Source organism: Oryctolagus cuniculus, chromosome 12, assembly GCF_964237555.1.
Source record: "Oryctolagus cuniculus chromosome 12, mOryCun1.1, whole genome shotgun sequence".
Taxonomy (NCBI): Eukaryota; Metazoa; Chordata; class Mammalia; order Lagomorpha; family Leporidae; genus Oryctolagus; species Oryctolagus cuniculus.
The window spans coordinates 91,304,592-91,329,504 of NC_091443.1; the positions used below are offsets into that span (position 1 = coordinate 91,304,592).

At 60.6% G+C, this 24,913-nt stretch overlaps 2 protein-coding genes and 1 long non-coding RNA gene across 3 annotated transcripts in view; 1 reads left to right on the forward strand and 2 right to left on the reverse strand.

Moving 5' to 3' along the window:
* The window catches only part of CALML4 (calmodulin like 4), a 389,480-nt gene that overhangs the window by 336,352 nt on the left and 28,215 nt on the right, over positions 1 to 24,913 (reverse strand). The gene's annotated exons all lie outside the window — the stretch shown is intronic.
* Positions 8,716 to 10,774, reverse strand: LOC127489785 (uncharacterized). The gene is made up of 3 exons (XR_011380946.1): positions 10,417 to 10,774; positions 10,249 to 10,334; positions 8,716 to 10,021 (listed from the first exon to the last, which is right to left on the reverse strand). It is a non-coding gene; the product is annotated as an uncharacterized lncRNA (long non-coding RNA).
* Positions 11,265 to 24,913, forward strand: part of CORO2B (coronin 2B) — a 122,734-nt gene continuing 109,085 nt past the window's right edge. Inside the window, exon 1 of the mRNA XM_051841569.2 lies at positions 11,265 to 11,415. Coding sequence (XP_051697529.1) covers positions 11,401 to 11,415 — 15 coding nt within the window. The 5' untranslated portion in view covers positions 11,265 to 11,400. The remainder of the gene's footprint in view (positions 11,416 to 24,913) is intronic.

The following is a 24,913-nucleotide window of genomic DNA, read 5'->3' on the forward strand; positions in this document are numbered from 1 at the left end:
GGGACCCATGGAACCAGGCCCAGGCGATGGTGCGCCATGCTGGCTCACTCCTTTCTAGAACCTTCCAGAACCTTCCATGCCTGCAGGATGATGCCTGCTTGATCTCTGCTGCACCTGCCCTCCCCCGCTGCACCCACAACAGTTTCCCCTCTCCCTGGGCCTGGCTGCTTCCTCTGCCATGTGGTCCCAGCCCCCCCCCCCCACCAGCAGGGAGGCAGAGCAGGGTGAGAGCAGAAGGGAGTCTCGTGGTGTTAATTGGTGCTAACGAATTCTTGCAGCCCCACGCCCCTCCCCTGCGGCGAGCAGGCAGCTGACAGCAGCGCCAGCTTTGCACTTTGCAGAGGCCACCAAGCAGCACCCCAGGTGCCCGCGGGGATGAGGAGAAGGCGAAGGGGAGGGAGAGGGCGCAGCGATAACCCGAGTGATCAGCACTGTCTCTGCTGTGGTCCCAGCCACGCACTTGACGTGCACTTGTCATGCACTTGAGCCACCCCGCCCCACTCCCTGGGACCCAGTAGCCCTGTCCCACTTTGTACGCCAGCCGTGGCTTTGAGTCCTGGCTCTGTCTGTGCCTGCTCCCACACCAGGCTGGGGACAGACTTTTCTCTGTGAGGAAGCCGGGGACCAGGGAGGCTAAGCTGTTGTACCATGGTCCCTCGGGGGGAGGCGAGTGGGGACTCAGGTGTGACTGCACAGCCTCAGCCTGCCCACCAGCCCAGCAGCCTCCTACAGGGGCCCCACTTGAACTCTGGCCTCTGACCTCTGACCTCCGCAGGGATCAGGAGGGGGTGCCTGCAGGTCCACACACACCCACACACTCACATACTTACACATACGCACACCCCCACACACACTCACATACACATATACACACTCATACCCCACACACACATCCCACACATGCTCACACACACACACACCCACATACACACACACGCACATACACCCCACACACCCATTCACACACACACATGCCAACACATACCCCCACACATGCCCACACACACTCACAGCCCCCACGCCCACTCACACACACACTTGCCCACACACACACTTACATCCCACACTCACACGCCCGTGCACACACTCACACACCCATGCCCCCCACGCTCACACACACTGACACAGACACGCAAACAGCCCTCACACACACACACACACGCCCCCCATGCCCATACTCACACACACCCATGCCCAAACATGCCCCCACACTCACACACACTGAAACACACACACAACTCCTACACTCACACACACACTCGCTGACACACACACGCCCCCCATGCCCACACACGCCCATTCGCCTGTGTCCGGATCACCGTGGCTCGCGGCCAGTCCTCCGGAAGCGTTGGCTGTCATCGTCGTCGTCCTCATCATCTGCTGTGCAGCGCAGTGGGCCACCCCCTGCAGCGCACGCGAGGCCTGGGGGTGGACTTGGCGGATGAGAACCAGGCACTGAGGCTTCCAGAACCTTCTTTGTACGGACCAGCTGTGCGACCAGGACAGCGACTCTCCTTCCCACCTCTCCCCTCGCTTCCCCAGCTTTCTTGTCTGTAAAGTTATCTGATTGTGAGTCAGCTGCTTCACACAGTGTCCAGACAGAGCCATGACCCCCACCGTCGCCACTGCAGCCGTCTGTCCACCGAGGGGTTGTCGCGGAGGTCAGGGACGGGAGCCCGTGCGAGTGCCTCGGCTTGCGGCTGAGGACGGGGGGCCAAGTGAACCCCCACTGTAGGTTCCCAGACTGGCTGGGATTTACCAACACAACAGTGCCGGCCCTTGAAGTCCACACATCAACTTGCCATCCACAAATGGCCTGCCTGGGGCTCACACGGAACCTGGGGGGCCGCGGCTGCACGGGCTGGCGGGGAGTCTCCGAGGAGCTGCCGCTAAGGAGGAGGCCCGGGAGTGATTTAGAACTTTTCTTTTTAAAGAATTATTTTATTTATTTGAAAGACAGAGCTACAGAGAAAGGTAGAACCAGAGAAAAAGAGAGATAGGAGGTCTTCCATTCACTGGTTCACTCCCCAAATGACTGCAGTGGCCAGAGCTGCGCTGATCCAAACCCAGGAGTCAGGAGCTTCTTCCAGGTCTACGGGTGCAGTGGCCCAAGCACTTGGGCCATCTTCTGCTGCTTTCCCAGGCCATAGCAGAAAGCTGGATTGGAAGTGGAGCAGCCGGGACTAGAACCAGCGCCCATATGGGATGCCAGCTCTGCAGGCCGTGGCTTTACTTGCCGTGCCACAGCGCCGGCCCTGATTTAGAACTTACACCTGTCATGTGCACGATGGAGCGAGACTTGTGGTCTTTTCCTGCAATGTCTTCTGCCTGCATTTGGTATCAAGAGGGATGGCTGTTCTCAGAGCATGCATCAGGGGCTACTGTGGCTCTTAACCGTGGGGTTGTAGGATATCGAGGGAAACTTTGACAAATCAACTGGCGCCCTCATATCTCAATACTGAGGATCCATAAAGGGCCTGGGAATGAGCAAGGTGCCCAGGTGGGCTTGCCAGAGGCCCTGCCTGGGGGGCCCCGCCTAGAAAGCTGCAGTATACAAGCTGTTTTTGTCCTCCCCTGGAGTCCAGGGAAGATTCCAGAAGCCAGGGCCTTCCCAGCTGTGCTGAGGGAAGCAGGCAGTGTCCCTGAAGGGCAAGGAAGGGTCTGTATCCAGTCAGAGGACCCCCGTGGTGCAGCAGGAGGAGCCTAGTGGAAGCCAGGCAGCCCCAGAGTTGAATCGTGGAGTGACTTGGGCGCACCCATCTGTAGAATGGAGACCCAGCGCCGTGGAGCTCTGTCTTTCTGTGAAGACAATGGAGCTGAGCAGGGAATGTTCTAGAACTGGCGGGGCAAGGCAGCTATGATGGCTGGCCTGTCTTTGTTTCATGTTTTGCTTTTGGTTTTTGTTTTTATTTGACACACACACACACGCACACACACACGCACACACACACACACAGAGCAGGAAGGGTAGCGAGAGAGAGAGAGAGCGCCCTCATGTGGCAGTTCACTCTCCAAACGTCTGCAACACCTAAGGCTGGACCAGGCTGAAGCTCAGCATTTTAGCCCTTTGGAATTCAGTGATTCCGTTCACAGGCTCCAAAACTGGGTCTGCAGAAATGAACTGACAATAGACATGAACACATGGGGCTGGGGAAAACATACAGACCAACTGGCATGTGCATGTGCCTGGAGCCACACAGAACAGGCACTGCAAAGAAAGGCCAGACGGTTGAGGCTTTTCTACACCCCCACTTCATGGGGGACAGGGCAACATGACCGCAGGCACTTCCAGCGCAGAGAAATCATCTCTGCCAAAGATGCAGGGCGCTGGAACAACGGAGGATGCTCTGGGACAAAGTCCTCTGGGCTCCGGGAGCGGCGCTTCCTCTGTGATGTGAGTTTAATCTTCCCCCACTAATGTAAGAGGTTGAAGACGTTTGTGCTCGTCTTTGGCCAGCCCAGTCTTGGATACAGGAACATCACAGGAAGCCTGTTCCTGCACTTCAGGAGAGAAAGGTGGTCCAGATATCAGCACAAAGGCAGAGGGGCCTGGACGACATGCATGTGGCGCCGGCGCTGTGGTGCAGTCAAGCCTCTGCCTGCAGCACCGGCATCCTACATGGGCACTGGTTCGAGTCCCGGCTGCTCCACTTCTGATTCGGATCTCCGCTGATGCGCCTGGGAAAGATGGCCCAAGTGTTTGGGCTCCTGCCACGCCCGTAGGAGACCCGGATGGAGGCTGCACATCCCAGGGCCATACCCTGGGGCGTCATCTTCTGAGCCTCCCCAGGAAGAAAGAGGGAGAAGAGGTACAGCCGGCCGGGCTGCAGCTGCCAAGGCCCCTCCGCAGGAGGGCTCGGGAAGTGTGCTCCGAGGGATAAACACGACGGGGACCGGGGACTTCCGCCCCCTCTGCCGCTCCCCTCGGTGACTCTGCCGGAATCACCTCTAACACCCAGCTTCCCAAAAGGACAGGTGTGCAACTACACGACGCGCGCATGCGCAGAGGCTGCTCGCTAGCACAGGCCTGAGCACAGCGTGAAGGAGGAGGGGCCGGCGGCTGCTGGAGGCGGTGCTAACAGCACACGGGGAAGCCAGGGGCGGAGCGGCACCAGGACCAAAGGCTGTCTCCCTATGTGATGGTCCTCAGACGCACAGGTTCTGAGGGGCCTTCAGAGGAAAAGGAGGTTTGCTGCATGGACGGGTGCTGTCAGAGAAACCTGCAGGCTGCTTGTCTTTTTAAAGATTTATTTATTTATTTATTTATTTGAAAGTCAAGAGTTATGCGAGAGAGAGAGAGAGAGAGAGAGAGAGAGAGAGGGAATCTTTCTTTCTTCTGCTGGTTCACTCCCCAATTGGCCACAATGGCTAGGGTTGGGCTGGACTGAAGCCAGGAGCCAGGAGCTCCCTCTGGGTCTCCCATGCAGGTGCAGGGGCCATCTTCCACTCCTGTCCCAGGCCATTAGCAGGGAATTGGATCAGAAGTGGAGCAGCCGGGACTCGAACCGGTGCCCACATGGGATGCTGGCCCTGCAGGTGGCGGCTTTTATAGCTATGCCACAGCACCAACCCCTGGAGGCTGCTGTTTAGTTCAAAGTCCAGCATTATTCGCTGGGATCTCATTTTCTGGACCCCAAAGGCCTCTCTTCAGTGAGCTGCCCAAGAACCTCTCAACCCATTTCCTTGTAAATTCCACCGACGTTCCCTGCGGCGTCCTCAGAAACTCCTCTTCCCACCCTGCTGCCCACGGCACCGTTCCTCAGAGGGGAGGGCCACGTGGCTGTCAGGGCGTGAAGACGGCTTCTCTCCACGCGCGTGGTTTCTCTGGGTAGGCTGTGAATTCAAGTGACGCCAGAGGATTCAGAGCAGCTAAACCATGTCGAATTACGTGAGCAAGCATGGGAGTCACACGTGAGACCCGGGGCGGCTCAGATGATCGACACGCTGCCTCCGGAAAGGCTGGGAGCTAGGAGCTTGGGGCTTAGGCAGAAGCCGTCGGAGGCTGGGGGAGGCACCGGGCAGTGAACGGAGCTCGCCTTCCTATGCAGGTCCTGGACGCTGTCTGGAGCAGCCCTCCTCCCGATGCTGGGATTTTTACTAACATCGATTGCGTTTATAGATCTGAGCCTCTTGTCACAAAAGGACAGCTTCTCGGAGCTGCTCCTGCGTCTGCCTCTTCTCAGAATCACCGGCTCAAAACTCTGCAGAGCAGTTATGTTTTGGGCTGGCGTGTTCTGGTCTCCTGAAGTCATGTTTTGGGGTGGTGTGTGCTGAGCCCCAACAAGAGAAGTTCCATGTGGCTTCAGTATAAACAGGTCCCTGAGGGCCACGGCCCTGGGAATCAGTGCAACACTGTTGCCTTCTCTCAAGGCAGAAGACAAGCAATCAGCCAGCGAAGGTGTACTTGACTTGACCACGGAGACCACAAAGAGATGGTTCCTAGATCTGGACAGGAAAAGCTGCTGTTCAGGGAGCCAGCGCTGTGGCACAGTGAGTTAAGCCACCACCTGCAATGCTGGCATCCCCTATGGGAGTGCTGGTTCAAGTCCTAGTTGTTCCACTTCTGATCCAGCTCCCAGCTAATGCACCTGGGAAGGCAGTGGAGGATGGCCCAAGTGCTTGGGCCCCTGCACCCACATGGGAGACCCAGAAGCAGCTCCTGGCTCCTGGCTTTGGTCTGGCCCAGCCCTGGCTGTTGCAGCTATTTGGGGAGTGAACCAACGGATGGAAGATTTCTCTCTCTCTCTCTCTCTCTCTCTCTCTCTCTCTGTCACTCTGCCTTTTCAAATCAATCAATCTTCTAAGAAAGGATGATTCTCAGAGCCTACAAGGAATCTTCCCATGCCCTTATCAGATCATAAACAAATCTACGAGCCCCTCTTCTCTCCCTGTTTGTCTAAACCTTCACTGATAAATCCCAATGCCTCCTAGGGGCCAAGAATTTTGTACCACATTTCAAAACATTTGCATCCAGGCACAAAAATACTTGCCCAGGGGTGTACCCACGCCAAGGGCAGCTGTTCCCCGGGTGGAGAGCCTCATCTTTGGGGTCCAGAGTGCCTCGGGCAGGAAAAGGCCTTAGCAGCCGTGTGACCCCCAAGCCCGTGTTTTGCAAACAAGAAGGGAGCTTAGCGGATCAGTGGTGGGAGCCTGAGGTTTTTAACCCTGAGGAAGTGGGGGTGGGGTGTCCCTCTGAAACAAGAGAGAGCATGTGGGGGTAGAGGTGGGGGAGAGGGAGACACAGAGGGACAGGAGTGAGCAGGACCTGGGCACAGTGGGCATCCATTGGGAAGGGGGTGCTGGGCTGTAGGTGGGTCTCCAGGGCCCCAGCCTTACTTTCCAAGTTGAAGATCATCTCTGTCCATCATGGGCAGGGTCCTTTTCCTCCCCGCCACTGGGGGCATCCTCAGGTTCAGCGTCACCGAGGGTGGTACCTGGAGCTGCTGTCTGCCTAGGGGTTTAAACCAGAGCAGGAACCTTCCAAGTGTCCATCCCTGATGGCAGCTGTTTTGGGGTCCTGCCTCGCATCTCACTTCCTTTGGGGGAAGGACTTGATAAGTGTCTGGTCCCCATATTGAAGCCCAGGTTTCAACTCAATCGTGTCGCCTGGGAGACCGGAGGTAAAACGGTGCCTGGTGTCTGTCCTGTGTGGTCCAGCTGAGATGGTGGCCACGCCTCCCTGAGATGTCAATGGGGCAAGGGCTGCAGGTCTAGGGTGGGCTCCGAGTCCCCTTTCTGGACCCTGAGGCCTGCAGTGGGGCGCGAGGATCCACCGTGTGACAAGCTCCCAGAGACGCGGCTGCTGGGGTGGGGCCCCTTGTTTGACACTCCCTGGCTGGGTGTTCTCATGGTTTAGTTCCAAAAGTTACCCAAAGGCTGGGACTGCAGCTCCAGAGTCCCAAGGGGCTCTAACGGGGTGGGGGCTGCGGGGAGTCACGCCTGCCCCCTGCTGGAGGCGCTGAGAATGGCAGCCTTGTTTCTTCCGCGTGGCCCTCAGTGTCATTCTTCGTTCTCCATGTGCCAGCTCAGAGTTCTGAAGTAGATGCTCCCCGTAAACGGGCTCTGCAGTCGGTGGACCACAGCCTGGCTGGGCTCTGGGGGCCTGGTAAGCACGGCTGGAGCTGGACTCAGGTCTCCCGATCCCCTCCCCTCCCCCCTACTGTTGAGGAGCCCTGGGGTTTGCCGGCTGCGGTGCACAGGAGAGGTAAGGGTTGACAGACAACAGGGCTCTGCTCCCTGGAGGCTGGGTCGCCTTCAGAAGCCGGGGGGGACCCAAGTAGATTCCCCGGGCTGTGCAAAGTGCAGCAAGGGTGGAGGGAGACGGGGCCTGGGCCATCATTGCCTGTGTTCCCGTGAGCCTGGACACACGTGGGGCTCAAGGTTCCCTTTGGGGGAAGTGGGGATGGTAACAGTTGCTCCTTCTACCCTGGCTGGTTCCTCAGGAGGCCTGGGAGAGTGTAGAGGACTGGCCGGCGGGAGCTGACTGTGCACTTGTAATCAGAGGCGCATTTCCGGGGTGGCTGCACTGCCCCACATGCCGTCTGCTGTCTGCCATGCGTGTCTAGTGACAGCTCTCCAGGGCCTGTGCTGTGAAGATCTGCAGGAGGTTAAACAGCTGCCCCCAGCCCTCAGGTGCTAAGTGCGGGAGGCGGGACTCTAACCCCAGTATCTGGCTCGGAAGCCGGAAGCCGGGATCCTAACCACCAAACCACAGAGAAGCAGAAGGCTCTCCTGAGGCCCATTAGCCTCCGGGGAGGGCCCTCTGCCAGGGCGGGCCATCTGCTGTCCCCCGGCTGACCTGCCTGTCTGCTCTTGTGACCCCAGGGGATGCTGGGACAGCAGACCTTTCAGAGGAGGCTGGCCGGGAGCTCTCCTCACTGCCGCAGCTCCTCCCTTCCTGGTGGTCCATGTCCAGACATTGCACACACGCATGCGCACATACACATGGATACGCACAGCCCCTCCCCCCCACTCACCTGCACACATACAAGCTTGCAGAGTGGGGCCATGAAGGAGGGGCTTGAAGATGCAGCCCCCAGGGCTGCGGGACATCCGCGGGCCTCCCCTAGGAGATGACAAGCCGTGTGTGGGCCGGAACCAAGCCCTTCTCATTCTGTGCAGTGGCACCCCATCCACGGCCTGGGTGAATACATGGACAAGCCAGGTAGGGCCCAGCCCCTCGTCCAGAGGCCGCTGTGCCTGGGCTGGGCCTTGAGCCAAGGGGTTCTGAAGGCAGAAGTTATTGGTGCCCATGGCAGCCTTATTGGATCCTCAGGAAGTTATGCGGCGCCCCGTGTGTGTGACCCTGGGTTAAAAATTTGAAAGGGGGGAGGGGCGCAGGTGCTTGGTGCAGCGCTTAAGCAAACCACTTGGGTTGCCAGGTCCCACACTGGAGTGTCTGGGTTTGAATCCAGGCTGCGCTTCTGATCTCACTGCCTGCTCCCGTGCACACTGGGGCACATCAAGTAGATGGGTTTCTCTTACCCACGTGGGAGACTCGGATAGAGTTTCCAGCTCTGGCCTTCAGCCTGGCTCAGTCCTATGCTGTCATGGGCATTTGGGGGGAGAACCAACAAATGGAAATGTCTGTCTTTCAAACAAAATAGATTTTAAAAGCTAAAGAGATAGAGATAGAGATAGAGAGAGAGAGAGAGAGAGAGAGAGAGAGAGAGAAATATGGTCACAATCCATAAAAAAAAGGCAAGAGCAAATATATTTCATTATGCTATTTAATAACACATGTGACTCAGGCCACCAAGGAGGTGGTGTAAGGAGAGCCATGTAGGGATAATGGCATGTGAGTGGGGTCTCAAAGATGGGTGGGGGTTCCCCCTGCTGAGACCAAGGGCAAAAGGCACAGGGGCTGGGGAGAGGGCGCACCCAGGGGAGCCCGTGGCTACGCTGCAAGTGCTCCAGGATTTGAAACCCATCCTGCAGCCCCACCCCTCCGATTGCACCTGCAGCTCAGCGGAGGTCTCAGGGCTCAGAGGGCTAGGGGGTGGAGCCCTCCCCTCCCTAGGTGCTTCCAGCCGAGACTTTGAGAACACACTATTCTAATGGCTTTTCCTCCGTCTGGGTCTCACTTCCACTCCTGGGAGTGCCTTAAGTCACCGACCTCCAACTCTCTGCTCACGCTCTGCTTTGCAAGGAACGTAAACCAGGGTGTGCTGTGCTGTGGGGCGACTCTGCCGGAGACACACACTCATCTCGAAGCCTCTCCCGTGGCCCAGGCCAGGGAGGGGCCCTGCTCTTGCAGACCTGGCCTCTGGCCAGGGCCAGGCCACTCCCGAAGGTTCAGGAACATTTTCTTTCTGCCTTCACAGCATATAGGGGTGGGCGTGGACTGGGGCAGCAGATTGATGTCCCTAATTACTTTTGGCTCAGGCTGATATTAAGTGTTTGTCTCATTCCCAGAGCCCACAGCAACAGCGGATGGCAGGGAGGGTGCCAGGAGGCGGGCTGGGGAGCTGAGTATGACCATCTGGGACTTGCGGTATCAGTGGGAGAGCAAAGTGGACAGGTCTCAGCTGTGGGTGCAGGGCAAGAGGGTGCCCTTTGATGGCTTCCCATGGGATCGGAGGCTGGGGGGCCCGGGCAAGGTCTTGAGTCTGATCTGGGGCTTCCCTGTGAGACGACCCAACCAGGCTCTGCTGGCTGTGCCCGCGGGGGCCCCAGCGCGACTCCTGCTTCAGGACGAAGGTGGATTTGGTCTGATTTGATCTTGGTGGCATTCGGCATTAAGTGAGCATCTGCTGTGTGCCCAAGGGTTCACAGTAACAGAAGGCCTGCCCTTGTATGGGGAGGCTAGGCGGCTCACTACCCACACGACGGACACTCAGGAAAATGAGCCCAGACCCTCAGAAGTAAATGCAGTGCGTGCGGGGAGACTGTTGGGGTGGGGCTGCCCGGGGAGAAGTGGGGTGCGTTGGGATTAGTGCAGAACAGGCAGTCAGGCGTTCCCGGCAGGAGAGCAACCCCGTCAAAGGCACAGGTCCAGCAGAGAAGCAAGCCTAGGAAGGGTCTGGGGCAAAAGAGATGCCTGGGGCCTGGTGCATCTGCTGCCCAAGGGGTTTAGTGAGTCCTGGAGCTCCTCGGGGCACCCCCGGTGCCCTAGCTCTTCCCAAGCCCCTGTGAGGCTGGATAACGCAGCAGCAGATACAGACGTGCCCTGAGTTCAAATCCAGACCACTACCTGGTGTGGTCTTGGGCAGCCCTCTGCGGCCCTCTCTCTCCACCTGTTTAACTCACCTGCCAAGCAGGGTGACAATTGCTTCTTAATGCCGCTCATTGCCTTTCCGGTAGTGGCGAGGATGCCGGCCACGCTCTTCCTGTGGCTGTAATTCACACAGGGGTCTCCTTTGAGGCCGGCCTGCGACCTCCTGAGCCCCCCAGGCTTTCCACGGGGCAGGTGCTCACCCATCACCTGCAGTCATCCCTGGCGGATGAATCGCACTGTCCCTCGCCAAGGAGCAGGAGGCCGGCGCCTCCCGGTCCCCATCTCCACTAGAGGCCCCTCGCTACTCTGTGCCCACAGCGGTTCTGCCCAGGTCCAGGGGCATGCGTTTCTCAGGAGGAGAGGTCGCCTTCGGGCGATATCGCTGAGACTCTTACCCAGGCTCCAAGATAGGGCGTGACCCAAGCTAGGAAGGATCCCCGCACCGGGCGCACCTGTATCGCCCCCCGCCTCCGCTTCCAGAGCGGCGCCACACGCTGGCCTTCGGGCGAGCGACTCGCTGCAGGCACCGGACGCAAACGGGCGCTCACGCAAGCCGGCCTGGCCACTCGCGCCCCAGTTCTGCGCGGCCGCGGCTCCGGGATCCGCGGCTCCCGTCCGGCAGGGGGCGAGCCCCGCAGTCTTGCGGGCCCGCGCTGTCCCGCGTGCTACTTGGCACGCGTCCCCGGGCCGCGGGCACCGGCAGGTGCGAGTAGCCAGCTTCGCCCAGGCGCGTGGCAGCCGCGGGCCCGAAAGGGTTAAGGCCACGGGCCCAGGCTCCAGCCCCAAGCCCCGGGCGCGGCAGTGGCCGGCGGCCGGCGGTCGAGCTGGGAGGCGCGGGGCACGGCGGCGAGCGGGCGGGCTGCGCTTCCTCCTCCTCCTCCTCCTCCCTCCGCCTCCGCCTTTGTAGCGAGTTCCCGGCCCCTCTCCTCCCCCGCCCCCAGCCCGGGCCCGCTCGCTCGCTCCCTTTCTTCCTGCCTCGCCTTCCTGCGGCGAAGGAGGCTCATTTATTATAAATGCACATTCGGGGCTGACATCAGCGCCGACGAGCGGTCCCTGCGCGCTGCCCGCTCGGCCCAGCCGCCGGCGGGGCGCAGGGAGCGCACCGGACCCTTCCCGCCGCCGCCCGCACCGCCACCGCCACCGCCACCGCCAACCGCGCCCCCGCACCGCCGCCCGCTTCCTGCATGACTGTCACAAAGGTAAGCGTCGCTCGCCCGCCCGCCCGGGACCGCCGGCGCCTGCAGCCCCCGGCCTGGGCTGCGGGGGGCGCGGGGGTGTGGGCGCGGGCTGGGGGCCAGGGCCCAGCGCGGTGCGCCTTCCGCGCTTCCCGGGTCGCTCGAGTCGCTCCAGCCCCCCAGCACTGCGGAGGCGAAAAGAGGACGCGGCTCTGGCAGCCCTGGGGGGGTTGGACCGCGTCCCTCCGGATCCCGGCCCGGCCCGGGGACTGCATTTTTAACCCTTGTTTGGATGCTGCAGTTTTAACCCCTGGCGAGCGGTGCTGGGCGGACCGCTCGTGGCGTCCCTCGGGGCAGCGCGCCGTGGGGAACGTCGCTGGCCAGGATTGGGGCCGAGCAGTGGGGTGGGGGGCCGCCGAAAGAAAGAGAGGAACCGCGCCTCACCTGCAGGCTTCGGCCGCCCAACCCGGGAGGCCAGTCCCGCTCGCACGCACGCCGCGCCGCGGGACCTGCGCTGCCCATCCCAGAGGTTCTGCCGTGGCCGGCTTGGCGACCTGGGCAGGGGGACCTCTCGGCAGGCGCCGTGGTGAATCAAGGTAGTGGGCCTGGTCCAGGGACCCAGGTTTGTTGTGGAGCTCCCTGGCGCTTCCCTGTTGCGGGAAGGAAGGTGTTAAGAGGAAAGTAGTTGGAGTAGTGGAGCAGGTCCTGGAGAGACCAGAGTGCCCTCCCCGGCCCTATCCCAAATCCCCTGGAAAGCCTGGGGAAGGGGGACCCTTCACTTGGGGCCTCAGTGATGAGCGTTTGATCCTAGACATCCTGGTGGTGGTGGCAGACAGCTGGGGGACCCGTGAGAAAAAGTGTGAACTTTTCAGAGGGCTCACAGCCTGGCCTTAGCCTTGGGCATGGCCTTGGGATGGTCCAACTGTGCCCCCAAGGCCAGATCCTGCCCTTCCAGGCTGCCCAGCTGGCTCTTAGAACTGAGGAGCTAGATGCCAAGAGGGAGAGGCAGCCCACTGGTGGGCAGAGCAAGGGGCCAGGGGCACAGGTGATGGCCCAGGGGCCATCCTGCCTCTACTTGTTCTTGGGTCCACTGGGCTTCTCACTGCTGTGGTTCTGGGACTTGGAAACATTGTGGCAGATACACTTGGGGCTGCAGGACTCCATGGCCCGCCACCGCGGTGGGTAGGATGCTTCATGGTCTGAAATATTACTGATGCTGTTCAGCTGCAATAACTCAGGTTATTGCGCCCAAAGCCCAAGCAGCTGGGACAGAAGAGTAAGGGGAGGGAGGATGTGGCATTTGTAACAATGGCACTGAGGCTTGAGTTGGCACCTCCCCTGTGTTTGCTTAAGCACTGGATCGGAATGCAAGCAGCCTTGTGTCCCAGGAGGCCTACCAGGAAGGTGTGTCCAGCCCTGGGGAACTGAGGGAGCAGCCCAGGCTCAGAGAGGCGAGGTGGCTGCCTGAGGTCCCACAGCAGGTGCACCTGCACTGCTCAGAGAGCACTCAGGGCAGCCTCCACCGCCGAGAACCCCGGAGACTCAGGGACTCTCCTGGTGGAGGGGGCCGCAGCTTGGAGGCCTGGCCCAGAGGCAGGCGTGGGACGTCGGGGAGTCCAAGAAGGCAGACTTGTCAGTTAAGCCCACTGGCAGGCCCTGCCTGCTGGTCCCTGGTCCATTATTCACAAACATTCCCCTCCCCCAGCAAGTCTCACCTCCTGCTCTATCCAACGTTGGCTTCCTCTAAGCCAGCTTAGAGGATTAAATACAATCCCCACTTTAACCCTGTCTCCACTCCGCTGGCTGCCCTGAGCAGCAGCTGGCGAGGGCTGGGGACCCTGCTGCGCCCGGGAGCCCGGGGAAGAGGCTGCTGTCCCCAGGAAGGCTGGCCTCCAGTCCTCAGCCCGCCCCCACCCCAGGCTGGGTTCACTTCTCTCCTTCCCTGGGCCTCTGCTTTTGCACCTGTAGCAGGCAGGAATCGGTTCCCATGATCCCGGGAGCGCAGCGCTGGCAAGGAACTCCGTTCTGGCGGAGACTGGGGGGCTCTTTGTTCTTGGGGGTGCTCTGGTTACAAGAGAGCTAGCAAGGACAGCCCACAAGGGAGTGTGGGAGCAGGGGGCGGTGGGGGGAGGTTAGAGGATGAGCCCAGGGGCCACGCCAGATGCAGGGTCAGGGGTGGGCCAGTGGTCTGAGGCTTTGTGGCAGCCCCTGAAAGCAAAGGTCTTGGTGCCGGTGCCGGTGCCGGTGCCGGTGCCGACTGCGGGAGCTCAGAGCCGCGAGAGGCCCGGGGGAGTGGAGAGGCAGCCAGCGGGCAGTTGCTGGTTGCTCAGTTGCACTTCCTGGGCCCGTTGCTGCCCATCGCCGCTCTCTCACACTCAGCCCCCCACCTCCCGTGGTCGTGCAGAGCTGCTGGGGAAGTTGATCGAAAAGCCTGGGCCCGACCCGGGACGGGGCTGTGGCCACACTGGTCTCCGGACCTCCTAGCTGGATGCTGGTTTTCCTGGTTCAGACGTGTTGGGGTTTATTTTCATTTTATTTGAAAGGCAGAGAGACAGAGACAGAGGGCTTCCTTTTGCTGGTTCATTCCCGAAATACACACAGCAGCAGGGGCTGAGCCAGGTGGAAAGCAGGAGCCAGAAATTCCATTCGGGGCTCCCACGTGTGTGGCAGGGGGCCAGGTACTTGAGCCCTCCATCACCTGTTGCCTCCCTGGGTGCGCATTAGCAGGAAGGAGAGTCAGGACTGCAGCCCAGACACTCTGGTGGGCAGGAGGTGGGGGGCCGCCCGAAGGGGATGTCCTTGGTGGCATCGTTTTTTTAAAAGGTGTATTTATTTATTTGAAAGGCAGAGTGGGGAGAGGCAGAGAGAGAGAGAAGTCTTCCCTCTGCTGGTTCACTCCTCAAATGGTCACAACGGTCAGGGCTGGGCCAAGACAAAGCCAGGAGCCAGGAGCTTCTTCCTGCTCTCCCATGTGGGTGCAGGGGCCCATGCACTTGGGCCATCCTCCGCTGCTTTCCCAGGTGCATTAGCAGACAGCTGGACCGGAAGTGGAGCAACCGGGACTCGAACCGGCACCCATATGGGATGCCAGCACTGCAGGCAGTGGCTTTATCTGCTACACCACAGCTCTGGCCCCCTTACTGACATCTTAACCACTGTACCGAATGTCCACCCCTGGTTATGATATTTTAATTCAATTTTATTATATGCCTTTTAGTAAGTTAATTTCTTCATGGAACGAAGAGGAGAAAAGAGAAGGAAAACTGGCAGGAGCAGAGGGCGCGCTGCCTCCCTGTCTCAGCCCAGCAGGCTTGCAGTCGGGGCAGAGGGAGCGAGCTTACTTCCCCGTGACAAGCAGCTCCTGACGCTTTCATTCTTCGAGGTCTTGTGTCTGCTTTTTATGATTTTCCCAATTTCATCTGTGCTTCCTCGCTTCTGTCTCTAAACTGCCCTCACGTGGGAAATCAGGGAGCAGAATCCATCTGACATGTGTGTAAAGTACAAGCTAACGGCCTGTAAGAGGGCTGGCACTGCGGCACATAGACACTGGGTCGAGTCCCAGCTGCTCTACTTCCAATCCAGCCTCCTGCTAATGCACCTGGGAAAGCAGTGGAGGATGGTCCAAGTGCTTGGGCTCCTGCACCCACGTGGGAGACCCGGAAGAAGCTCCTGGCTCCTGGTTTTGGACTGGTCCAGCCATAGCCAATGGCAGCCATTTGGGGAGTCAACCAGCAGATGGAAGATCTCTCTCTCTGTCTCCCCACCCCCTACTCTGTAACTCTGCCTTTCAAAAAAAAAATAAATAAATCCTTGAAAACAATAGGCTGTAAGAGAAGCCACACAGTCTAACGCAGGCCCTTGCAAACCTCCTTTCTGCAGCCCAGAGACCTTTTGCAGTGACTTCTTGGTGTTGGCAGTTCTGTAAGCAGAGGAGGCGGGGCTTCGAGGAGGTGGCTTAGTGGGGCGGGTGTTCCCAGGTGTGCCTGGTGACGCTGAGTGCTTTTTCCAGACCCCAGGACCAGCAGCCGTGACTTGCCCAGTTAGTCGTCTAAGCTGGCAGCCTTGAACCTGAACCAGCCTTGAACTCATGGCTGGTGCTGTCTCCACCCACCCAGCTGTGATGGGGCCAGCAGGCAGCCTGGGCAGAGGCGAGTGTCCCAGCCCCAGTCCAGTCACCACCCTGTCTCGCCCTGTCTGGCCTGCTGCTGTCTGGATTTTCCTCTGCTGGGCAGGCTTCCACCCTTGGAGGAGAAGCACGGCGTTTGGGGGGGGTCACGTGGGGAGGGAGGAGCCCCAGCTACTCCCCAGGGGCAGCGTGGTGAGGGAGGACTGCGGGGCCCTCGGCCTCTGGCACCCAGGCCCGGAATCCGGCCTGCTCAGGAGATGCCTGCAGCCCCCATAGTCTACATCCGGGCACTGCTGTCCCATCTGGCTCTTGCTATGAGAGGGGTGAGAGAGTTGGGAGTCTCCAGGACCAGCAGACACAAGCCAGGCAGTCTGCCTTGGCTGCATGCTGTAGGTACTCAATAAGTGCAGGCTCTCTCCTTCCAGACAGCAAAACGGCTCTCCACAAAAACCCTGCCAGTTTCTTTCTTACAGCAAGGCCAAGGTGCCTACGTCCCCTTACCCCAGGACACTGCCGCCTTGGGAGGGATTGGGGAGGCTCCGTGGCGCCCCAGGATCACCCCTCACTTGGCCGGCCCTGAGCGTCGCTGCCGGGGAGCCTGGGTCTGGCTGGGCCAGTGGCCTGGCACTCCTGCCATGCAGTGAGTTTTTCCACTTCTCTCCCAGGCCGCCTGGCCAGGGCAGACATGGCCTCAGCCAGTGGCAGCCGCCGTGGAGTCTTGGCTGCTGGCACCCGGGGCCGCCTAGATTCTGATGTGGATGTGCCTGGCCCCAGGATTTGTCTGGTGCCCAGGAGAGGAGAGAATGTGCACATTCCCTCCATGCCGGGCCCCAGACCTTCTCCAGATCAGCTCCGTTCCGCTCCCCTCCCTTTGCCCTGTGGACCCTGCAGGCTCAGACCCAGGAACCGAGCCCGGTGGTGCCGGTGGCGACGGAGAAGGCGGTGCAGAGCAGCTGGCCCGGGGCAGGCCCTGCCAGGGAAACAGATGCAAATCCAGTGGCTGCCACTTGAAAGGAGCTCTTTGGAATGAGCCTCTCCTTTGTGGCCTGGAGTGTGGGACCAGCTGCAAAGGAGGCTCCAGGAGGGTGGGGGTGGGGTGGGGAAGGAGCCGCCCCCAGCCCTGTGTGCTCCCTCCCCCTTGCTGCCCGCAAAGGCCCCTGGGGGTTCTTGGTAATTGGTTTCTGGCTGGCACCCTCTTTCCACTTAATTAAGGGAGCAATGGGAGGCTCTCTCGCTGGGCCGCCCTGGATGCGGGGCTGGGGCTGCTGCACAGGCTCCTCCCGCACTCCCTGCTCCCCGCTGGGCCCAGGGCAGGGCCCCTGTTTGAGGATGAATAAACAGTCTTGGAGAGCAGAGAGGACCACGCCCTAGCTAGTGCTCGCGCGTGTCGGAGGCGGGCCGCACGGGCAATTCTCTTAGCTTGGAGCCAAGCTTCCCAGTCGGGACGCTGAGTGTTGGAGGATTAGCCCTCATCATGAGTTAATAGCAGCTCTTGAGCAGGCGTCCGGCACACGAGGCCGTGTGCACTCTGCGCGTGGAGCCCATTTCCCAGAGCAGGAAACTGAGGCTTACTGAGAGGAGGCGGATCCGCCGAGGTCACAGATTGAGTGGGTGGGGAGCAGGGGGTTGATGCCTGGGCTGTGTGCCCCCAGGAAATATGCTGGTGCCACATCCGGGCCCTGCGTCCTGGCCTGCCGTCCCATTCTGCTTGCCGCACCCTCGAAACACTTGGCTCCTGGCTGCTGTGTCTGTGGCCTGCCACTGAGGCTGAGCTGGTGGGCTTTGCTGGAGCTGGGAACCACACCAAGAGTTTGGGGTGGGAAAGGGGGTGCTGGAGAGGAGGGCTTCCTGCCTGTGGTGTCGTGGGCAGGGCAGGGCAAGGCAGCCAGCCTGGGGCCCAAGCAGGGCCACGTCCATTTCTGGGATCTGGCTTTGTTCAGGGGTTGCTTGTCTCTGGAGGTGGCCCACAGCCTTGAACAGGAACAGCCTTCTCTTGGGGCGGTCCCTGATGAACAGGGGTGGGGGGCAGGGGCTAGGCATCTGGACTTTGCTGCCAGACAGATGGCTCTGTGTTGTTGCTTGCTGTGTGTTCCTGGGCAAATTGCCTAACCTCTCTGAACATCTGTTTCTCCATCTATTAATTGGGATTGATAATAGTAGCACTTAAAAGGATAATGATTAAGACTAAGTGAGCTGGTTCATGTGATGCTTGGCAGCTCGTGTGAGCTGTTAATATACCAGGAAGATGGAGCATGAACGAGCATCCGGGGGTTAGGAAACGAGCAGTGCGCAGAGGCCCGGGGCTGCACCAGCCTCCATTCCGCCTCGCTGCTGACCTAGTCGGGGGTGAAGAAGTGACTTAGAAGTGACTTTTAAGCTAAGTCATAAAGAACAAGGTGGAGGAAGCTGGTGACAGGAGGGGCGCTGGAGCCGGCATGGTGGTTAAGCCCCCGGCTTGCAGCACCGGCATCCTGTCCATGAGTGCAGGTTCGATTCCCAGCTGCTCTGCTTCTGATCCCACTCCCTGCGAATGCACCTGGGAAAGCAGCAGAGGACGGCCCAAGTGCTTGGGCCCCTGCACCCACATGGGAGACCCAGAAGCAGCTCCTGGCTCCGGGCTCCTGGCTTCAGCCTGGCCCAGCCCTGGCTGTTGTGGCCATTTGGGGAGTGAACCTGGCAGATGGGAGACCTCTATCCTTCTCTCTTTATCTCCCTCTCTCTCTCCCCCTCTCCTTCTCTCCTCCCTCTGTCACTCTGCCTTTCAAATAAGTAAAAATAAATCTTTCTTAAAAAAGAAAGAGAGGCGGGGAGCTGGGGAGAGGGGAATGGCAGAGGGAGCAGGATGGTGGATACGCAGGTAGAACAACTCCGCGCTTTTGTGAGCTGTCCAGGGCTCCACGGACAGTACCTATGGCGGAGGTGACCGGTTCTTCCAGGCTTCAGCCAAGCTGGGTGGGGGCTGTGCTGTTGTTAGAGGTCACGAACCACAGTCACACAGGCACTCAGGGGCTCAGCCTCTCCAGCCAGGCGGTGGGAATGACCCTGAGATGGGGCCAGGGCAGGGGGACCTGGAGGCGGAAGACCCAGGCCTTGCTCTTGCCTCTGCTCCTAGCTGTGTGCCCTGAGGCTGGTCCCTGCATGTCTCTGAGCCTCTGTTTTTCACCTGTAAACCCAGGGCGAGTCTTCCACCCCCCTAACATGCTGTGATGTGTGAGTAGTCCAGAAAGTAGCCCGGAAAACACCTTGCAGACGTCAGCATAGGAGGGGTTCTTGTAATGTCTAATTTGCACCCCCTACTCCCAGCACCCCAGTGTTTCGTGGCCCTGAGGCCAAGGCCATTCCACCCAGCGGCTGGCCCCCTCCCCACCCTACTGCAGGCCTGACTTCGGCACTGACTCACGTGCTGTGGGTGGAAGAGAAATACTCATCGCTCCCCACAGCCTCTATCCGCTTCCCCCCGTCAGTTAGTCGAGTATAGATGAAAAGTCACTCTTCTCTCTCCCGGCTCTGCTCTGCTCTGGGCTGCTTTCATGGCTTGGGACAAGTCTTCTGGCCGCAGAAGGGTGCCTTCCTGCTCGGGGTTGAAAAAGAGCTGAGCCTACTCCTGAGCCAGGATGTGTGGCCCCTGGCCCTCTGCAGGCCAGAGCTCCCGGGAAGGTGGGGAGGTGGGGCCCAGTGGCCTTGACCTTTGCTCCTAAGGCCTCTGTGCCCTTGGGGCTCAGACTTGCTTTGCCTGGGGGTGCACTTGAGCGCTCACAGCTCTAGAGCTTCCAGGACCTGGACGCTGATGGAGAGAACGGCGCTGGGCATCTGCCTGTCTCAGAGCCTTCCACAGCACTCAGCCAATGGCTGTGCAGGGCAGGGAGGGTGCGCCACGGACTGCGGTGTAGCAGTGTGGACAGACACGAGTCGGAGGGGGTGGAGCAAGCCTCGGCCTTCCTAGCCAATGCTGTGTGGCCTGTGGCCAGGTCCTTGGCCTCCTGGCCCTGGCGCTGCTGAGCCACAGGGCACGCTGGGGAGGTCTGGGGCCGGCATAGCCCCAGCAGGTGTGTCCGGGTTGGGGGACAGGGAGGATATGGCTCAGTGGGGATCGGGCACCCATCCCCCAGTCAACCACAGGCTCTGTTGGGGGCAGGGAGGTGAGATTCAATTCTGTGGGTTTGTCTGGGTCACCAGTGTTCACCTGATGTTGGCAGGCCAATGACTAATTCGAAAGTGAAGAGCGAAGGAAAGTTCTAGAAAGGAGATGCTGGGTACTTGGCCTAGATGGGAGGGGCACCCGGCGTGGAGGGGCTTGGCTCCCCCAGGGCCCCCACTCAGGATAGCCGCAGAGGCAGGAGGGGCAACTCGGAGCTCTGTGCACAGGGCCAGGCTGATTCCCGTGGCCTGGCAGCCTCCGGGCCTACGTGCCCGGCTGCCACCCCCGGCGCCCGCAGTGGCCCGTGACCCCGCTGTCCCTCCTGGCACACAGAGCCGAGGGCAATCTTGCCTGCCCGCCTTTGTCTCAGAGAACCCCGGGAGCCTCGGTTGCTAAGAGCTCTCCTCGGGCCAAGGTCTTATCGCAGCTTGTGGAAGTTTCGGGCCAAGTTTTTCCGGAGACTCCAGGAGTGGGTGCTTGGGAGCCGCAAACAGAGCTGCTCTCTGTGGCCAGCTGGCCGGCCGGGGAGAACCACAGGGCCCGGGACCCTGGCGTTGGGAAGTGGTGGGAACCACAGTGCTGTCCTGGGCCCATGCACCGCGCTGTGCACTGCACATGTGCTGTCTCATGGAGTCCGTATCACACGGCTGTGGTCCCCGTTTTCCAAGTGAGGAAACCGGACCTCAGAGAGGTCTGCCGCAGCCCGGGGTTCACCCAGCAGGGAAGGCAGATGGGACCCAACTCTGAGACTGATTGCAGAGGCGGGGCGGCCCCTGGCCTGGGGGGTACAACAGATGGTGCCTCCCAGCTCACGGAGCCTAGAACCCCCCAGAGGGCTCAGCTGCTCCGGGCCTCTTAGATGCTGTTAAAGTAGAGCCCAAGGGAGGGCCGATGGCAGCGCCTTCCGTGGCTTCCGTGGATGGGGCCCTGGCTGCTGCGGTCTGTAAGTGATAAGACTCAGGAGAGGCGGCCGGAGGGGAAACAGAGGCAGGAGGAGAGAGCTGGGGCCTGGGAGTGATCCGAGGCTGCCAGGGAGGCGGGGTGCGTGAGGAGGATGGCAGTTCTTCCTCTGGGACCCTGTCCCCCGCCCCCGGCTGCCCCAGGTCCTCATCGATGACCCCGGCCCGGCCCCAGTGCAATACAGCGAGGTCCTAGGCATTTGCTGAGAGGTTGAAACAAGGCTGGGGAGGCAGGGAGGGGCCAGGGAGCTGCGGATGTGCGGATTGGAGTGGAAGCCCAGGGTCGCCCCGTGTCTCTGAGGAAGTCGCTCAGCCTGGATCAGGGTGTGTGCATGGCCGTGGATTTGCGGACAACACCAGCCCTTGGCACACAAAAGGGAGTTTTGTGAGTCGGCGTCTGTCTTGGGTGAACCTGTGCATATCCCACCTCCTGCAGCAGGAGAGCCCTCTCCGGTGTTCCCAGGGATGGGGAGAACCTTCTGGAAGGCCGGTGGTGACAGGAACATGTACTTGCTTGAAGCTGTATCAGGCCGAACACTTGAGGCTGGTGCGCTGCAGGTCTGACCCAGTTCAGCTGTCTGGTTCAAGCTGCATCTCTCTCTGCCCATTCATTCATTCATGCCCTCATTCATTCGTTCCCTGTGCCAGCACTGGGCTGTGCTCCGGGCAGCCCTGGCCCACGACGTGAAGGAGATGCGGGTCGGTGTGCAGCCCATGGCTGGCTTGCTTTCACACGCGGCCGTTCCTGTTTTGAAATTCTTCACCCTTGTTGAAAATGGAGACTTTCTCTAGCCGTGCCTCTCTGGCCTCCTTGTCTGAGAACAGGGGATCTGGATTTCTTCAAAGCTGAACTTTGTCCAGAGGGGGGCCCCAATCTTTGGCCACTCTTGGACCCTGGGTCACTGAGTTGGAACAGTAAGACCTCACGCAGGCGTGAGAGGGGCACAGGAACAGGTCCCAGGCAGTGATGGCAAAGAACCCCGAGGGAGCTCAGTTGGCAAGGGGCTATCCTCGGGGGTGGAGGGGGAGGATGGTCAAGGAAAGCTTCCTGGAGGAGGTGGCATGTGAGCCATCTTGAGAAGGCTGATATAAGAGAAGGGGGCTGGAGGGAAGGCAAAAGAAGCGTTGAGGAGCCGGAAGGACTCACTTAGGGAGGGAGCAGGCTAACTGGAGTGTGGCCGGAGCAGAGAGACGCAGGGCGGGGCTGGCTGGGGAGGCACCGGAAATGACAGGCTGAGAGAAGTCTGCCTTGGAGCCGTCTGGATCCAAGGAAGGAAAGGGAGTGTCTGGGGGACACTTGGAGGGGCTGCCCGCCAGACCCCGCCGGCCCCAGGGGAGCGCAGGTGCACCTGTCCCGCACCCTCTTCCTGGCTGTGTGGGAACCTGCAGCTGGGACTGAAGCCCCCAGAACAGACCATTCGCTCTCGTTTCTAAGAACAGCCAGTGGGGCGGAGGTGGGGGGTGGAGAATCTGCCCAGTTCTCAGCAGGTGCTGGCCCTGGGGAGCAGGGAGGGTGGCCGGGCCTGTGTGCCGGGTCTCCCATGGCCCCGGTGAGGGTGGAGGGGGCTCCGCTTCTGAGTCCGCAGCAGGAGATCAAAAGCCACTCTGTTTGTTTCCGTCTCCTGAAATATTTATGCCGGAAGACGGGAAAGGGGCTCTGTTTATCGAGCTGATCCTCCAGGGGCCGGGGCCCCTTCCAGGGTCTGAGAGCCAGCAAGCGGAGAGACCGCCAGCCTGCCCGCGCAGGCGCTCACAGAGTGGGATTGGGGGGGAGGGAGAGGGAGGAGGGGGAGGGAGCGTCCTCCCAGCTCCTGCCTCCAGTCCCATGCAGGCCACTCCGATTGATAACCACAGAAATCTCAGCCTGCTTTCTCTTCCCAGCTCCGCCTCTCACGATGCTGTGTGATCTTGGGCAAGCTGCTGAGCCTCTCTGGGTCTTTATTGCCAGCCCTTACTAAGAGGGAGGTATCTGTCCAGTTCCTCTGCCCCTTTATAGTGTTTGGAGATCAGACGGGCTGTGGAGTGAGTTTGCTCCAAGGCAGTGAAGTCAGCGTGGGAGCCGTTGCACCACCCCAGGGTCCCCACCGTGTAGCCATCAAGGCCAGGGAACTGGCTGAGACGGTGGCCCAGCCGCAGCCTCAGCTGTGACTTGTGGGGCAGACCACAGGGAGCGTCCCCGTGACCCAGGCCCCACACCCCGCAGCAGGGCCTGGGACAAAGGGGCCCCTTCCCCTCCTTCCTTGCCGGAATGAGCCTCCTGTCCCCTGCGCCTGAGAACGCCGGCCAGATTTCCTCCCAGGAAGAGGACGCGGGTGTCCGGTTTACATCCCCCCCCCAACCTGGAGTCGCAGGAACGGAGGAGCAAGCAGCACCGCCCCTGACAGTGGGGCTGGACGCCGGGCACCGTGCCCTGAGCCACGTGGCAGGCCTGGGATCGTCTCCTGTGCACACGTAGGCGCCTGGGGCCCCCTGCCCTCCGCTCGGCCCCCCAGGCAGGGCTCCAAGGCTTGTCCCTGAGCTGGGCTCCCATCACAGCTCTGAGTCGGCCGGCTCCTCCTGTTTCCCACGCAAGCAGCGGAGTTAACAACAGTTACAGCCCTGCCACAAGCGCGTCTTAGAAGAACTGCCCTTTGCTAAGCACCTGCTTCACGCCAGGTGCTGCGCTGGCTCGGGGGACGCACAGAGGGGACCCCACGTCCCCATCTTGGGCGATCCCTCTGAAGTAATCCCCACAGCCTGAGCGCCCGCCCTGCTGGCCCTGGGAACACTGGAGAGAGAGGCAGGCTTTGATCTTGACTTTGGGAGGAAGTGGGATTTGGGGAAGGGAGGGGTGGAGCAGCGTGGGTAACAGCCAGGGTGCCTGGGGCATCCCACAGCCAGTGAGGTTTGGGGGTGGTGGGTCAGGGAGGGGCTGGGGAGCAGGGGGCGGCTGAAGGGGAGGGGAGGGGGAGCAGGGGCGGGTCGCCCGCGAGGGCTGTGCTTGGCAGGCTCCGGAGAGGAGCAAGAGGTGACCCCAAGCTGTAGATACTGCACCATCGTGCACTGTGGCAGCGTCTGTCCAGGCCGTGGACCCCTCAATGCCAGGGAGCAGAGCAGGAGCCCCCGCCCTGTGGGACCATGGAGCACACGCCCAGGCGGGTTGGTGGGGACGCAGGGCTGGGGCAGAGGAGTGAGAGAGGTGATGGATCCCATGGACTCCTTCTGAGGAGGGACCCATCTGGAGGCCCTCATCTGGGAGTGGGGGCCGGGAAGGGGGGTATGGAGAGGAAGATGGGTCTGCCTCCCAGGAGACCCAGCACCAATGCCTGTTGACTGCTGAGAGCCACCCTGAGGAGGACCAAGAGAAGGGGGATGAGGCTCGAGGGCCGGAGCCCCGCAACCACATTGAGCTGACGAGGATCTGAGCTGCAGCGGAGGCAGTGGGCACCGGGAAGGTGAATCAGGCTGTGGGAGGAGGGGGCCTACTGCAGACGGCAGGCTCCTGAGGAGGAACTGGATCCACAGAGGGTCCCACAGAGGGGTCCCACACCCGCAGCCCGGGACCTGAGCGGCGAGCGCGAAGCTCACATGTGCCTCCTGCCCGTCTGGAGGGGCTGCAAACTGGGTCGCGTCTGCCCGTGTGGCCCCCGTCCGTCCTCCGGGGCCGCCCTCCCTGACAGCCTCACCTCATTAGTATTTTGAGCTGAAGCATCTTCCTTTTTTTTTTTTTTCCGCTGCAGGGAGCCGGTGCCCTGCTCATTTCAAATTGAGTTAGACCAGCGAGCAATTAAGAGGCCCAGCCCCTTGAGCCGGCGCCGTGGCTCAATAGGCTAATCCTCCACCTTGCGGCGCCGGCACACCGGGTTCTAGTCCCGGTTGGGGCGCCGGATTCTGTCCCGGTTGCCCCTCTTCCAGGCCAGCTCTCTGCTATGGCCAGGGAGTGCAGTGGAGGATGGCCCAGGTGCTTGGGCCCTGCACCCCATGGGAGACCAGGAAAAGCACCTGGCTCCTGGCTCCTGCCAGGATCAGCGCGGTGCGCCGGCTGCAGCGGCGGCCATTGGAGGGTGAACCAGCGGCAAAGGAAGACCTTTCTCTCTCTCTGTCTCTCTCTCTCACTGTCCACTCTGCCTGTCAAAAAAAAATAAAAAAATAAAAAAAAAAAATTAAAAAAAAAAAAAAAAAAAAGAGGCCCAGCCCCGTGGGTAGAGGAGAAGGACAGGGAGGAGCGGCATCGCCCCTCGCCGTGTGGCTGGGTGCAGCTTTTCTGGGCTGGCAGGGAGGGGAGACTCCCTGGGACTAAAATTCATCCTAACAGAAGCC